This window comes from Amblyraja radiata, chromosome 7, assembly GCF_010909765.2.
Source record: "Amblyraja radiata isolate CabotCenter1 chromosome 7, sAmbRad1.1.pri, whole genome shotgun sequence".
Classification (NCBI taxonomy): Eukaryota; Metazoa; Chordata; class Chondrichthyes; order Rajiformes; family Rajidae; genus Amblyraja; species Amblyraja radiata.
This window is the reverse complement of record NC_045962.1, coordinates 49,296,681-49,312,854: the sequence shown is the minus strand read 5'-3', so window position 1 is coordinate 49,312,854 and position 16,174 is coordinate 49,296,681. Positions and strand designations below refer to the sequence as shown.

The window sequence follows — 16,174 nt, the reverse complement described above, 5'->3', positions numbered from 1 at the left end:
GACGAAGCAACAGCGGCATTCGAGAGGGCTAAGGAGGCACTGGCTGGGGCCACGATGCTCGTCCACCCACGAGAGGACACCCGACCGCCCTGACGGTGGACACTTTGCGGTTGGGGCAGTGTTGGAGCAGCTCGTTAACGGATGCTGGCGGCTATTCGCCTTCTTCAGCAGGTATCTCAGTGGTGCTCAGCGCTTTTGACCGCGAGCTCCTTGCCCTGTATCTTACCATATGCCACTTTCACTACTTCCTGGAGGGGAGGCCTTTTACTGCATCCGTTTCGTTGAGGGCAAATACAACAGGGTGGCTGAAGCCTTATCACGACCTGCAGTCCACGCGGTTCTCCAAGTCGCTGATGGTATTAAGTATTCCGCCCTGGCAGCCGCTCAGCTGTTCGACGAGGAGATGGCCTATTGTACGGCAGTTTCGGGCCTGCAGTTGGAGGACGTTGTCTGTGGTCCTGGGGGCGCAACGCTGCTGTGCAATGTCTCCACTGGACTTTCGCGACCCAGTCCTGTGGCGCTCCCTGGGGGTTAGGCCTCTCCTTGGATCATCCCCCTCTGCTATTGAGGGACAGGGGCGTTGGTCTCCCACGGGGTTTCCCGAGGTCCATTTGGGATATGTGCTCTCGCTGTGTGATTAAAGACTACTCCATCTTCAACTTAGCCTTCTATGAGCAATCATAACTAGGTTATCGGTCTTATTAAAACATTGTTCTTAGTCTGAAATTGTACTGTGCGCACCAAACCCTTAACATCAGGCATGATACCCAGTATATAGTCCAAAACTCAAAAGTCCAAAATTTTGACAGCATAAATCTTCTTCCTCCATGTCCGATCAGTTCATGGATATGCAGTAAAAATAATGTTGATATGTGAAAATCCTTCGAGAGAATAATAGGATGTTTAGCAATAATGTTCACTGTGATGTTTAGTTTAGTTTCTGGATCATTAGCAGAGATTTCAAATCCCAGCTCAAGCTTTGGCCATTCTCTGTCTGGCTTACAGAGAAACTCTGGTCCATTGATACACCTCTTGTTGCTTCAGAAGCGGTCTGCTGTTCGTCCTCTAGAAGCTTCATCCACAGGATTTTCCTTTGTGTTAACATATTTCCATTGTGAAACATCTGTAGCTCCCAATACAAAAGAGATTCTGTTTGCTACAAATGTGAAAAAACTTTTTTTCTCATTATTGAAGTATTTAAGCACCGTAGTACTATCAGTCCAGAAGATATTCTTCCATTTGAAGCTGTAGTTCTTTTTGCAGAATTCTGTCAACTTTAACAGCTAAGACTGCGGCAGTAAGTTCCATTCTGGGAATTGTCATTTGCTTCAATGGTGCCACTCTGGCCTTTCCCATTAAGAATGCAACATACACTTTTTTGTCATCATTTTCCAGTCTTAGATATGAAACTGTACCGTAGCCACTGTCACTGTCATCTGAGAAATGATGCAGCTGTGCACTTCTGATCTTACCAAAGCTTGGAGGCTTCATGCACTGGTCCAGTTTGAATTCCGAGATCTTTTTGAGATCTGCTAACCATTTTGTCCATCGGTGAAAGGAAGTTTGCGTTATACTCTCATCCCATTCAAGTTTTTCCTTACAAAGATCCTGCAAAATCAACTTGGATGGCAGTAAATGGTGCAAGAAATCCCAAAGGGTCGTAAACAGAACCAATCACGATAGGATACCCCTTATAGTACATGGTCGCTCTTGAATCGAGATTCTGAACTTGAACAAGCTCCCAATGCTCTTTCCATTGGCAAATTGTCTTTGTCCAAATCCAACTCCCTGGCTCTATCATCTGGTGGAATGCTTTCCAATACAACACGGCTGTTGCTGATCCACTTGGAAAGCATGAATCCTCCCTTATTGCAGAGGGAAGTCAGATGTTTTACCATTTGAATTGCATCCTGAATTGAATTGAATTAAGCAATCATCCACATATAAATTATTCTTCACAGTGTTTATCACTTCTTCTTGAAAGTGAGCTTTATTATCCTCTGCGGTCTTCTTTAATGCAAAGTTCGCACAACTTGATGACACTGCTCCAAAGAGATGTACCTTCAACCGGTATTCAACGAGATCTTGTTGTGCATTACCATCAGACCACCATAGGCATCGCAAGTAGTCAATGTGTTTTTCTGGTACTTTTGACTTGATGAAACATTGTTTTAATATCAGCCATCAAAGCAATCGGTTCTTGTCTGAATTTAATAAGAACCCCAATGAGTGAGTTGGTAAGGTCTGGACCTTGCAGAAGTTGACAGTGAAGTGATGTTCCTTTGAAGACTGCGGCACAGTTAAAGACCACCCTCAGGGTCCCTTTCTTCGAGTGATACACCCCATGTTGCGAAATGTACCAAAGCTCTCCGTCACTTCGATTTAGTTGGTTTGTTGGTACCATTTCGGCATAATCATTGTCAATCATATCCTTCAGAAAATACGTATATTCCTCATGAAATTTCGTATTGTTGCCAAACTTGCATTTCAGATTCTGGGTGCGTTGCTCTGCCATACGACGATTATTCTGCAGACTTGAAAGGCAAGTCCAGACAATAGTGTCCATAGTAGGCCATTGTTTCAAGTCTTCTTGCTTGGGTATATGTTGATGACAAACAGGCATCGTCTCATGTGTAAACACCTCAGATAGTTGTATAAAATCGTCTTCATCCAGACTAGATATTTCCATATCTGTAATGTGATGACTAGCACACTTCTTCTCTTCATTCGTGGTATGCAATAGAATCTTAACCTGTTCTCCTGTAATGTCCAGCCTTCTCATCAAGCTTTCTGTACAAAAGGTAGCCGAACTTCCATGATCCAAAAATGCATATGTTTGCAACACTGTATTCCCCTGGCTGCTCCTTATCTGGTAAGATAGAGAAAATACAGGTTTCTACCCCAGCCCCAATATGGGCAGTTATCTGAGGTGAGGTGACAGCATCACTAGTAGCTGACTTCTCCTTCTGTTCCATTTGCTCCAGCTTCTTCTGCTCAGTGTGAAGTGCTTCAGGATGATCTTGCTTGTACTTATCACAAGTTATAGGACTCTTACAGACTTTAACCATGTGTCCTTTTTTCAAACATACAAAACAGATTCCCTTCTCCTTTAAGAAATCCATCTTTCTTTATATTCCTTCTTCTTGAATTTCCGACACCACATTATGGTGTGACCAACTTCGTTACATGACAAGCAGAACCACCTTGGCTTAACAGTAGATGTATCTCCTTCCTTTTCACCTTTCGTTCTGCAGGTATTATAGCAGTAGTAAAACTACTTCCCTTAGGTTCTGATCTTCCTTTTCTTTTTGTAAAGGTAGAACCTTTGACAGTTGCAATTGGTTTAGAATCTTCAATACACCCATGGTGCGGATTTGACATTAACCACACCTCCCTTTCCATGTAATTCACCCGATCAAAAAGCGTGGCTTGCCAGCCCCATTCTTCCATTATCATACCTGCTTTATCTCCCAACCTTTCTGTAAGCCTATAGGGCAGCGTCAGAATGATAGCCCTAATATTATTAACGACATTAATTTCTCGCATGTGGTTGGAACTTCTCATCAAGCTGCAACAACTTCTCAGGAATATCACAAACTCTCGTAATGCCTTCGCATCTTCTGTCTTTATAGCTGTCCAAGCATAGGCCTGCTCCATATATACATTAACAATATGGTGCTCGTTACCAAATTGTTCTCTAAGCAATTGTCTTGCCAATGAGTAGCCCTCACTCGCAGGCATATTACGAGAGCTTCCCACAAGCTGCTTAGCATGTCCAACTGTGTAATACTCCAGAAATTGTAAACTATTTTCATCATCGGTAGTTTTCCTCTCCACTCCTTTCTCAAACTGGTCTATGAAAATCTCATATCGCAAGGGATCACCATCGTATTTAGCAATTTCCATTCGCAGTAACAGAGAAGAGATATTATGTTGAGCTGGAGACTTGTCAATTCCCATTTGATTCCAGACCAATTTAAAGAATTCATTGGCAGGTCCCTGGTTGAGCCCAGATGGATATTGAATAGGCATCTGTGAAGGGTACCGTCTTGGGTAAGCTTCGTCATTAGCTCCATGGCTTGTTGTTTGTCCCTGTCTGGGTGCAAATGATTGATAGGCAGGCCCATGTTGGCCAGCTTGAGCCTGTATAACAGGCCTCTGAAAAGGATACAGAATTGGTGGTTTGTTACGAACCTCATCAGGAGGCCCATAAATTTGTTGCTTCTGTCTAACATCCTGTTGTTGAGATAAAGCTTTGTCAGCCCATCACTGTTTCAGTGGGTTTTCAAAGCCACGAAACCTGGTGGTCCCCGGCTGTGGATTTAATCTCCAGTTCTGCAGCTCCTTCTTGTACCGAGGGACTCTTCCTCTGAGATACTTTCGAGCCGCGTCTCGAACCTCGATTTTCCAATATCTCTGCCGTACACTTGGCAATTGTCAATTTTGTGGCTAGTTCCAGCTGATTTTTTTGTCTACTCAACTGTCTTTTTCATTCCTCAGCCTCTCTCTTAAGCCACATTTCTTGTTCCTCAGCCTCATGCATTTCCTCCATCTCTTCAACTTTTAAAGAAAGAGCAGCTATGTCAGCTTCAGCTTTCACTTGAACTGATACCCTTGTGGATGAACTGGCTACAGAACCAGATTTATGTCTTGATCTTCGTGTTGAGACATTTGATACACTATCTTGAGGTGCAATCTGTTCTGCCAATTCTACACTTTCTTGCAAGATATTCATCCATACTTCTTCTTGTACAAGTACATTTTAACCTTCTCCTAGTCATACTCGTGCATGGTAGAAAGCTGTGACCTCTCCCCCAATTGCTGGGCGAGAATCCCAGTCACAAACACTAGGTATGTTGCAAAACTTACCTTCAGCGGCGCTGCACTTCTGCCGCTGCCCGTGTGCGCGACTTTAGCGCCTTTGAGAGGGGGGCGGGTTTAAACCGCGATTTTCTCTAGGCTGTTGAAATCGATGTTGTTCAGCCTACTTAGTTGCTGACGAATAATCGCTGCTAAATTCGTTCGCTGCAGGTATTTTTAAACTAAATTGGGTTATTTAATTGTTATAGTAGATTAAAAATCATCCTCTAAAGCCGCGAACCCCGACAACGGGGCGGATCTCATGTAGGGGACAAGGCAAGGTAGGTTGTTTATTTTTACATTAAAAAGGGCTTCTTAAGATCCCTTTATACAAAATTTTATGTTGCTAGTGGCTGACTTGGGGGCCCATTCAATCCCGCAGTATCTTTCATGCCATATGGGCTTCAAATTCACCGCAATGGCAGCGTTCCAAACCAGCGCGTTCCACTCGCAAGCTGATTTAAATGGCCATTAATTTACAGCAATTGAACACTAAATCCCTTCCATTTGGCCTATAAATTAATGTCAATGGGATTTAAAAATCATATTTTATTGTGAATTCTTGTGTGAATGTTCTTTGGACACTTAGGTTATTTAAAAATGTTAATCTTTCCTTAAGAAATGGATAGATGTTTAATAATAATAATAATAATAATAAATTTTATTTATGGGCACCTTTCAAGAGTCTCAAGGCCACCTTACAAAAATTGAGCATGTAGAGGAAAAACATGTAAGGGGAATGAAATAAATAGTAGAGACATGACTAGTACACAAAGTAAAGACAGAATTCAATACAAAACACAGTACGAGGCAATTAATGCACAGATGAAAAGGGACGGGGACGTGGGGCTAAGGATAGGCAGAGGTGAAGAGATGGGTCTTGAGGCGGGACTGGAAGATGGTGAGGGACACGGAATTGCGGATCAGTTGGGGGAGGGAGTTCCAGAGCCTGGGAGCTGCCCTGGAGAAGGCTCTGTCCCCAAAACTGCGGAGGTTGGACGTGTGGATGGAGAGGAGACCGGCTGATGTGGATCTGAGGGACCGTGAGGGTTGGTAGGGGGAGAGGAGGTCAGTGAGATATGGGGGGGGGCCAGATGGTGGAGGGCTTTGTAGGTGAGGACCAGGATTTTGTAGGTGATCCGGTGGGAGATGGGAAGCCAGTGAAGTTGTTTGAGGACTGGAGTGATGTGATGCCAGGATTTGGTGTGGGTGATGAGTCGGGCGGCTGCGTTCTGGACCAGTTGGAGTTGGTTGATGTAGGTGGAGCTGATGCCAAGGAGAAGTGAGTTGCAATAGTCCAGTCGGGAGGAGATGAAGGCATGGATGAGTCTTTCAGCAGCGGGAGGTGTGAGAGAGGGTCTGAGTTTGGCGATGTTGCGGAGATGAAAGAAGGAGGTTTTAATGACATGGCGGATGTGAGGCTCAAGGAAGAGGGTGGAATCAAAGATCACGCCAAGGTTGCGGGCCTGGGGAGATGGGGAGACAGAGGTGCCGTCGATGGTGAGAGTGGGGTTATTGATTTTGCTGAGTGTGGCTTTGGAGCCTATGAGGAGGAATTCTGTCTTATCGCTGTTGAGTTTGAGGAAATGATGTTGCATCCAGGTTTTTATAGCTGACAAACAGGAGTTGATATGGGAGAGGGGGGGGTTGTGGGGGGATCTGGTGCCAAGGTAAATCTGGGTGTCATCAGCGTAACAGTGGAAGTCCAGATTGAAGTGGCGGAGTATCTGACCAAGGGGGAGGATGTAGATGATGAAGAGGAGGGGGCCGAGTACGGAGCCTTGGGGAACGCCTTGAGTGACTGCGGCTGTAGCAGAGGTGTGGTTGTGGAGAGAGATGAAGTGGGATCTGTTGGAAAGTTAGGAACGGAGCGAGCTGAGTGCAGAGCCTTCAATGCCGAGGCCTTTGAGTCTGGTGAGCAGGATGTTATGGTTCACTGTATCGAAGGCTGCGCTCAGGTCGAGGAGGATGAGGATGTTGAGGGAACCAGTGTCAGCAGAGGTGAGGAGGTCGTTGAGGACTTTGAGGAGAGCAGTTTCTGTGCTATGGAGGGGACGAAAGCCAGATTGGAGGGGTTCAAGTAGGTTATACGCAAGGAGGTGGGAATGAAGTTGCGACGCAACGATACGCTCCAGGGTTTTTGAAAGAAAGGGGAGGTTTGAGATTGGGCGGTAGTTAATGAGAGAGGAGGGATCAAGACCAGGTTTCTTTAAGATTGGTGTAACGGCAGCAGTTTTGAAAGTTTAGATCTAGTAATTGAATTTTGGAATTAGCTACAATTGGGTAACTAACTAATTATATGCTTTAATTTCAGGTCATCCAAGTAAGATTGTTTAATATTTGTTTCAGAATGCTTCAATCTATAATAACTGAAAATTTATTTCAGTTCACTTAATTTTTAATAATGTTATGGGCTTTAGACTGTTCTTGATCACAGCTTTTGTGTTGTCAATGGAAAATCAATAGGGAACAAGATGCTAATTTCCGAGTATGAAAATGGCCATAACCTTTTTTAATACTGAAGATATGAAAGTGAATTAGGTGTCAAATAAACTTCTTTTTATGCTTTATCTGATGGGATAAATTGCAGACTTGATTTTTAAAATCTCAAAATTTTGTAACATTGCTACAAACACACCTCAGACTACATATAAATCCCACCCACATAATTACAGGCAGATAAGATTTAAAGGTAACTGGTTATAGTTATAACATAGGTACACACAATTGCTGGGGAAACTCAGCAGGTGCAGCAGCATCTATGGAGCGAAGGAAATAGGCGACGTTTCGGGCCGAAACCCTTCTTCAGACTGATGGGGGGTGGGGAAAGAAAGAAGGAAAAGGGGAGGAGGAGGAGCCCGAGGGCGGGCGGATGGGAGGGTGGGAGGAGACAGCTAGAGGGTTAAGGAAGGGGAGGAGACAGCACGGGCTAGCCAAATTGGGAGAATTCAATGTTAATGCCATAAGGACGCAAGGACCCCAGACGGAATATGAGGTGCTGTTCCTCCAATTTCCGCTGTTGCTCACTCTGGCAATGGAGGAGACCCAGGACAGAGAGGTCGGATTGGGAATGGGAGGTGGAGTTGAAGTGCTGAGCCACCGGGAGGTCAGGTAGGTTATTGCGGACTGAGCGGAGGTGTTCGGCGAAACGATCGCCCAACCTACGCTTGGTCTCACCGATGTAAATGAGCTGACATCTAGAGCAGCGGATGCAGTAGATGAGGTTGGAGGAGATACAGGTGAACCTTTGTCGCACCTGGAACGACTGCTTGGGACCTTGAATGGAGTCGAGGGGGGAGGTGAAGGGACAGGTGTTGCATTTCTTGCGGTTGCAACGGAAAGTGCCCGGGGAGGGGGTGGTGCGGGAGGGAAGGGAAGAATTGACGAGGGAGTTGCGGAGGGAGCGGTCTTTGCGGAAGGCAGACATTGGGGGAGATGGGAAGATGTGGCGAGTGGTGGGGTCACGTTGGAGGTGGCGGAAATGGCGGAGGATTATGTGTTGTATTTGCCGGCTGGTGGGGTGAAAGGTGAGGACCAGAGGGACTCTGCCCTTGTTGCGTGTGCGGGGATGGGGAGAGAGAGCAGTGTTACGGGGTATGGATGAGACCCTGGTGTGAGCCTCATCTATGGTGGCGGAGGGGAATCCCCGTTCCCTGAAGAACGAGGACATTTCCGATGCCCTGGTATGAAATGTCTCGTCCTGGGAACAGATGCGGCGTAGGCGGAGGAATTGGGAGTAGGGGATGGAGTCTTTACAGGGGGCAGGGTGGGAAGACGTGTAGTCCAGATAGCCATGTGAGTGAGTGGGTTTGTAATGTATGTCGGTCAGGAGTCTGTCCCCTGCGATGGAGATGGTGAGGTCAAGGAATGGTAGGGAAGTGTCGGAAATCGTCCAGGTGTATTGGAGTGCCGGATGGAAGTTGGTGGTGAAGTGGATGAAGTCAGTCAGTTGTGTGTGGGTGCAGGAGGTGGCACCAAAGCAGTCGTCAATGTTATAACATATTGAGTTATAACATATTGAGTTAAGCTAAATGGCTACTACAATAGCCATAAACTAATTACTTCAATCGTAATATTATCTCGGAGTGTTTAACACACAGCCTTAACTCCCTCTACTACTCCCACCCCACCAACCCACCCCACCAACCAACCAAAGATCTTATAGCGGAGCTTGCTATAGGGTGATTTCACGAAAGGTCACTGGAGCGTAGATCCGCACCCACGTGACCGAAAATTTTAACTGGAGTACATGCGTCACTTCCGGTACATGTTAGTGAATGGGAAAACACGCACTTTCACACCCGTTAAAAACATCAAAAACGGCTCGTTTTTGAGCTGCAATTAACTGTACCAGTCGGGGTGACCGTGAGGCACAGCTACCTAAATTTACAGTCCAAAAAAAAGATAGAAACTAAGGTAAATTCAAGAGGGAGCTGAAGCTGCAAAAACAGCGGAAGTGGTCAGCGGACATTTGCCGTGGAGATTTCAATTCAATTCAATTCAATTCAAATTTAATGTCATTGCACAAATACTGAGTATGGGTACAACGAAATGCAGTTTTGCGTCAGTCCGTAGTAGTGCAATATAGAAATTAAAAAAAAAAAAGAGGATACAGAATAATAAAAAATACAGAATAATTAAACAATGGGGACGGAGGGACCGGAGGAATCTATCGGCGGGACTCCGAGTTCAGCAATGCGACGGTATGATTGTAGAAGCTGTTCCTCATCCTACTGATACGAGACCTGAGGCTCCTGTACCGCCTCCCTGATGGGAGGAGGGCAAACAGTCCATGGTTGGGGTGGGAGGGGTCTTTAATGATCTTCCCAGCTCGTTTCAGACACCGTTTTCGGTGGAGGGCATCCATGGCAGGGAGCGGGGCACCGATGATGTGCTGCGCGGTTTTCACCACCCGTTGTAGTGCCTTCCTGTCCGCAACAGTGCAGCTGCTGTACCATACCGTGAAGCAGGCGGTCAGGATGCTCTCGATGGTACACCTGTAGAAGTTGGTCAGGATCTGGGGGGACAGGTGGGCTTTCTTGAGCCTCCTCAGGAAGTAAAGGCGCTGCTGTGCCTTTTTGATCAGCTTGGAGGTGTTGAGGGACCAGGACAAATCCTCCGAGATGTGTACCCCGAGGAATTTGTAGCTGGAGACGCGCTCCACCTCAGTCCCGTTTATGTGGATGGGGGTATGTCTGCCCCCTCTGACCTTCCTGAAGTCGACAATAAGTTCCTTCGTCTTCTTGGAGTTGAGGACGAGGTTATTATTGGCACACCAGGTTGTCAGGTGCTGGACCTCCTCTCGGTAGGCTGACTCATCGTTGTCACTGATCAGTCCTACCACCGTGGTGTCGTCAGCAAACTTAATGATGGCGTTGGATCCGTACTTAGGGATGCAGTCGTGGGTGAAGAGGGAGTAGAGGAGAGGGCTGAGCACACAGCCCTGTGGCACGCCGGTGTTCAGTGTTATAGTGGTGGAGGTGAGGTTGTTGACCCTAACAGACTGTGGTCTGTTGGTGAGGAAATCCAGTGTCCAGTTGCAGAGGGAGGTGGAGATGCCAAGTCCGCTGAGTTTGGTGATCAAGCTGGCGGGGATGACAGTGTTGAAAGCGGAGCTGAAATCAATGAACTGCAACCTGATGTAGGAGTTGTTGTTGTCCAGGTGGGTCAGGGCAGAGTGTAGGGCCGCCGATATGGCGTCCTCTGTAGACCTGTTGGCCCGGTAGGCAAACTGATGGGGGTCCAGTGTGGGGGGGAGGCTGGCTTTGAGGTGAGCCAAGATCAGCCGCTCAAAGCACTTAGCAATGACAGGGGTGATTGCCACTGGGCGGAAATCGTTGAGACTCCCTGTGGCTGACTGTTTGGGCACTGGCACGATGGTTGATGTCTTGAGGCAAGTGGGGACAACACCCTGGGCCAGTGAGTGATTGAAAATGTCGGTAAAGACTTGGGATAGTTGTCCAGCACATGCCCTAAGCACCCGGCCAGGGATGCCATTGGGGCCGGCAGCTTTGCGCTCATTCACCTTGCTCAGTGCATCTTGTACAGCAGAGGTGGAGAGACTGAGGGGTTGTTCATTTGGGGGTGGAGCAACTTTTTAAAGATTTAAAAAATTTTAAAGAACGAAAATATCGGGAATTATCGCGTTTGCTCGCTGCATTTCATCAAAAGTAAGGCATTATTGACTTTTTATCTTTATTCATTTGTTATATGAAAAGTATTAAAAGTTAAAAATCCGTCAGTAAAATTGCAAAATCGCCCATGGTTCTCAGGTGGGTTTTAACATGCAAAATGAAAACGCTTCTGAAGCTCCATTTACCATTTAAATAATCGTAAACTATCAATGCGTTTTGAAATAAATTTTACTGAGATGCAAGCTAAAGAATGGGAACGCCATGCACGTGCAACAAGAAGAGAGTATTAAAGCAGATTTGGTTGCAGCTCAAGCATCTATAGTTCTGCAAGATGATGGCGTTCTTGTGCACATTGTCTATCCTGCTCACAGTGGGTGCCCAAGCAGGATTGTTGACATCATTCCATGCTGCAGGCTTGTCTGTTATTAGATGAAAAATAAATAAATAAGTAGTTTGGGTGATTGTGCAGGCTTTAAACAAGAAACATTGAGAAATATATTTTGGCAAATAATAAAATGTCCTGCTTTTGTCCAACTAACAGCTGACAATTATCCCATTTATCAATTTATTTCAAAACGCATTGATAGTTTACGATTATTTAAATGGTAAATGGAGCTTCAGAAGCGTTTTCATTTTGCATGTTAAAACCCACCTGAGAACCATGGGCGATTTTGCAATTTTACTGACGGATTTTCAACTTTTAATACTTTTCATATAACAAATGAATAAAGATAAAAAGTCAATAATGCCTTACTTTTGATGAAATGCAGCGAGCAAACGCAATAATTCCCGATATTTTCGATCTTTAAATCTCCACGGCAAATGTCCGCTGACCACTTCCGCTGTTTTTGCACCTTCAGCTCCCTCTTGAATTTACCTTAGTTTCTATCTTTTTTTTGGACTGTAAATTTAGGTAGCTGTGCCTCACGGTCACCCCGACTGGTACAGTTAATTGCAGCTCAAAACCTGGCCGTTTTCGATGTTTTTAACGGGTGTTTTCCCATTCACTAACATGTACCGGAAGTGACGCATGTACTCGTTAAAATTTTCGGTCACGTGGGTGCGGATCTACGCTCCAGTGACCTTTCGTGAAATCACCCTATAGGATCTTTGCCCTCAAAGTTGAGGGTTGCCCGGGACCCCCTTGGTCTAGTGCGTCTTAAAAAGCAGTGTTGTGTGATACCATTAACAAGTTACAAGTTACCATTAACAGCTACAAATTTCTCGGGGTACATATCTCGGAGGATCTGTCCTGGTCCCTCAACACCTCCAAGCTGATTAAAAAGGCACAGCTGCGCCTTTACTTCCTGAGGAGGCTCAAGAAAGCCCACCTGTCCCCCCAGATACTGACCAACTTCTACCGCGGTACCATCGAGAGCATCCTGACCACCTGCTTCACGGTATGGTACAGCAGCTGCACTGTTGCGGACAGGAAGGCACTATAATGGGTGGTGAAAACCGCGCAGCACATCATCGGTGCCCCGCTCCCTGCCATGGATGCCCCCCACCGAAAACGGTGTCTGAGACGGGCTGGGAAGATCATTAAAGACCCCTCCCACCCCAACCATGGACTGTTTGCCCTCCTCCCATCAGGGAGACGGTACAGGAGCCTCAGGTCTCGTACCAGCAGGATGAGGAACAGCTTCTACAATTATACCATCACATTGCTGAACTCGGAGTCCCGCCGATAGATTTCTCCGGTCCCTCCGTCCCCATTGTTTAATTATTCTGTATTTTTAATTATTCTGTATCTTCTTTTTTTTTAAATTTCTATATGCACTACTACTACGGACTGACGCAAAACTGCATTTCGTTGTACCCATACTCAGTATTTGTGCAATTACATTAAAGTTGAATTGAATTGAATTGAATTGAAAAAAGGTGCAGACTAACTTGCTAGGTCTAATTTTCCGACGTTGGAAAGAGTCTGGCACAACAATCGTCATTCTCAGTGATTTTTCAAAACGTACTGAAACACATTCCGTATGGCCACGTAAAGTGCAGACGCTGATGAGAAAACTTCAATGCAATTCTCCCGTCCCGGTGCGGGCTCCAGTCCTACCTCTCTGGCTGGACGCCACCGACTTGCGCTCGTCGTCGTCCAGCTTCCCAACCAGCAGACTCGGGTCGATTTTGGTCCCGGCGAACAGCGAAGGCAGCAACCGATCGGCATCCTGCGGACGGAGGGCGGCAAACAGGAGAGGTTAGGGCCGGGGAGCAGAGACTCATGGCTACATTCCCGGACGCGGCGTTTCCCCGCAGCCACTCACCTCCTGCAGTCGCCTCCTGGCATCCACGGAGAGTGGGGGCGGGGGCCATGACACGGGGGTTGCCCGGGCAGGCTCGCTCTCTGCCTGGGCCGACCCGGTCAGCTTCACCGCCGCCGAGTGCAGCCGGAACCGAGGCCGTTTCGTCTTCCCCACCATGGCCCTGGCTGTTGCCAAGGGCAACGCACGTGGCTGGGGAGAAGGGGGTGGTGTCCGTCCGCTGAACCAACCGTCCGTCCGTCCGCTAAACACGGACTCGGATAACGGTTCCGGGGCCACGGCCGCTTAACCCAGGAGGCAGAAGCGTTCCTGTGGGTGGAGGATATATTCTGTTCAACGTGGGGCCGGGCCCTGTGGAACAAGCTTGGAGCTCAGCTTCAGGCAGTTTGTAGAGAGATGGAATCGTAGCTCTGACTTTCCCCAAGTTAATGGGCCTGTCCCACTTAGGTGACTGCACAAACCACATGGTCGCCACACATTCGTTGGTGGTCTCTAGTGAGTCTCCTTCATGGTCATGAGGAGTCCCCACATTCTGGGAACTAGTCGTGGCCTCAGTATGATCACCGCAAATTTTGGTCGCCTTGGAGATAATCGATAATCCTGTAGTTGTAGTGGGGTCGCCATGTAGTTGGAGATAGTCGTAGGCAGTTTTAGTTAATCCCCTTTGCTGACCGGTCATTTTCATTGGCTCATTGCAAAAAAAAAGTGCGTAAACAGCTGCACGTGGTGCGCAGTCATACCACACAAACGTGTGAGGAAAGAGTTAACAGACATGGTTGATTTAGACTAGGGATAGAAATATAACTTAGAAAGAAATAAGATGTCAGCAGAAGCCAGACTGCTAGTAGAATAGAAAGTAACAATATAGAGAACAGAGAGAAATTCTAGATAAAAAGTATCAATAGAAATACTTCAGTAGAAGTTTGGGTGGACGTTCCACGACGTTCTCGTGGGAATCTGGGTTTTATGTTATGATTGGAAGAAGCTCAATGGGTGTGAAAATAGTGAAAAGAAATGTATAAAGATAAAAGACATCCCGATCCTCGGTGTGCCTCTAGGGGACATCAGTGGAGAGGCACCTATTCTGCAGAATATGAAATTAATAAAAACACTTCTTTGTCTGAATTTGTCTCAAGAGCATTTGTGATTTTTGAATCTCACAACTTGGGGGCTCGTTTCCGAGATCCAATACTCTGGACAGCTGACGGGAGTAGACGGACGAAGGGAAGGTGCACCCTGCTGAGTTCAGCGGTCTCAGACTCCTTGCTTGCCATCAGCTGTTTGAGCAGTAGTATCCGGACCAAATAGAGACTCGGCAAAGAAGTGAGAGTGATAGGAGATCGCGAAAATCGAGTGATTCTGTGCATAGACCCCGGTAAGAAACTTTGACTATTACAGTATTACCTGGGCAATTTGATAAGAGATCGGAGAGGAATTCCAATCGAGAGAATGGGAAATGTAAATGAAAAACCTGAAAGGGAGGGGAAAGGCCGTAAGCCAAATCCCCGCATTCTGCCCAATAGTCCGTTGGGGCGAATGCTGAACCGCTGGGGGGCAGGAAATACCCAGGGGTTGGAGAAGACAACAATGATAAGGTATTGTTGTTTTGAATGGCCAAAACACCCGATAAAAGGAGCTTCGGTCTGGTGGCCAGAGGATGGGTCAGATGAGGATTGGGTACAGCAGGCATTGAATGTATATGTATATGTGAAAAATAAACCCAATCCAATGAAATCATGTATGCCGCGGTATGGGAAACAGGATGTAATTTGTTGAAATTAAAAGAAGAGGTTGAACAGTCAAATCCCTCTGCCCCCTCATGGAATTTACTGGAGAACCTAGCTCCTCCCTATGTACATCCATCACCCGAAGTAGCGCCGTCAATTTAACCCCCGCCCCCACTCGTGGCGACGGGAGTGGAAGAGGTGACACCCGGGTCCACTCTGGTGGTAAAGAGAAAGGTCAGGGTAAAACAAGAATTTAATGATGATGTTACTGACAGTGATGACACCGACAGTGACCTACCGGACCCCAGGACTGAGAAAGAAAAGGGAATAAAGAGACAGGAGGCGGTTGGGGTAGATGAATTAAATCCCCCGTCATCAGGAGAGGGAGTCAGAAGGTCAGTAAAAAGAAGATCGGTATAAATTAGACCCCTAAGAGAGGTACCCATGGGAGGACCCCAAGGGGGAATGGGGTTTGTTAATGTCCCCTTAACTAGTACTGAAGTGAGGAATTTCAAGAAATAAATGAAAAGCCTCCTAGGGGATCCTTTAGGTCTGGCAGAGCAGTTAGATCAATTCCTTGGACCAAACACTTATACCTGGGAGGAGTTGATGGCCATTATGGGGAATCTCTTCACATCAGAGGAGAGGCAAATGATTAGGGCAGCAGCAATGAAAAAGTGGGAACAGGAGAACCCTCCAGGGCAGCAGAATGCGGCGGCAGCAGATAAATTCCCAGTACAAGAGCCAGATTGGGACAAGGGAACAGAAGCAGGACGAAGGAATATGAAGGACCTGCGGGATATAATTATAAAAGGGATAAGAGAGGCAGTACCCAAAGGACAGAATTTCGAATGAGCATTTGAGAATGGACAGCAGAAAGATCAGGTCCCGACAGTGTTCCTTCAGAGACTCAGGAAGAACATGCAACAGTATTCTGGAATAGACCCGGACTCAGGCAGGACAACAATTGCTTAGGGCCAATTTCGTGACCAAATCCTGGCCTGATGTAAGGAAGAAATTAGAAAAGATGGATGACTGGAATGAGAAACCACTACCTCAGTTGCTTACAGAGGCCCAGAAAGTGTACGTGCGGAGAGATGAGATAAAACAGAAGGGGAAGGCAATGATTATGTTGCCGGCTGTAGAAAAACAGCAAACAAGGAACAGATAGAGACAGGAAAGTTCC

At 46.6% G+C, this 16,174-nt stretch overlaps 1 protein-coding gene across 1 annotated transcript in view; it reads right to left on the bottom strand.

The window, feature by feature from the left end:
- Window positions 1-13,480, bottom strand: part of fam207a (family with sequence similarity 207 member A) — a 108,488-nt gene extending 95,008 nt beyond the window's left edge. Inside the window, exons 1-2 of the mRNA XM_033024435.1 lie at window positions 13,265-13,480; window positions 13,057-13,168 (exon numbers count right to left, since the gene is read on the bottom strand). Of these exons, the coding sequence (XP_032880326.1) occupies window positions 13,057-13,168; window positions 13,265-13,420 (268 nt within the window). The 5' untranslated portion in view covers window positions 13,421-13,480. The remainder of the gene's footprint in view (window positions 1-13,056; window positions 13,169-13,264) is intronic.
- Window positions 13,481-16,174: the final 2,694 nt, after the last annotated feature.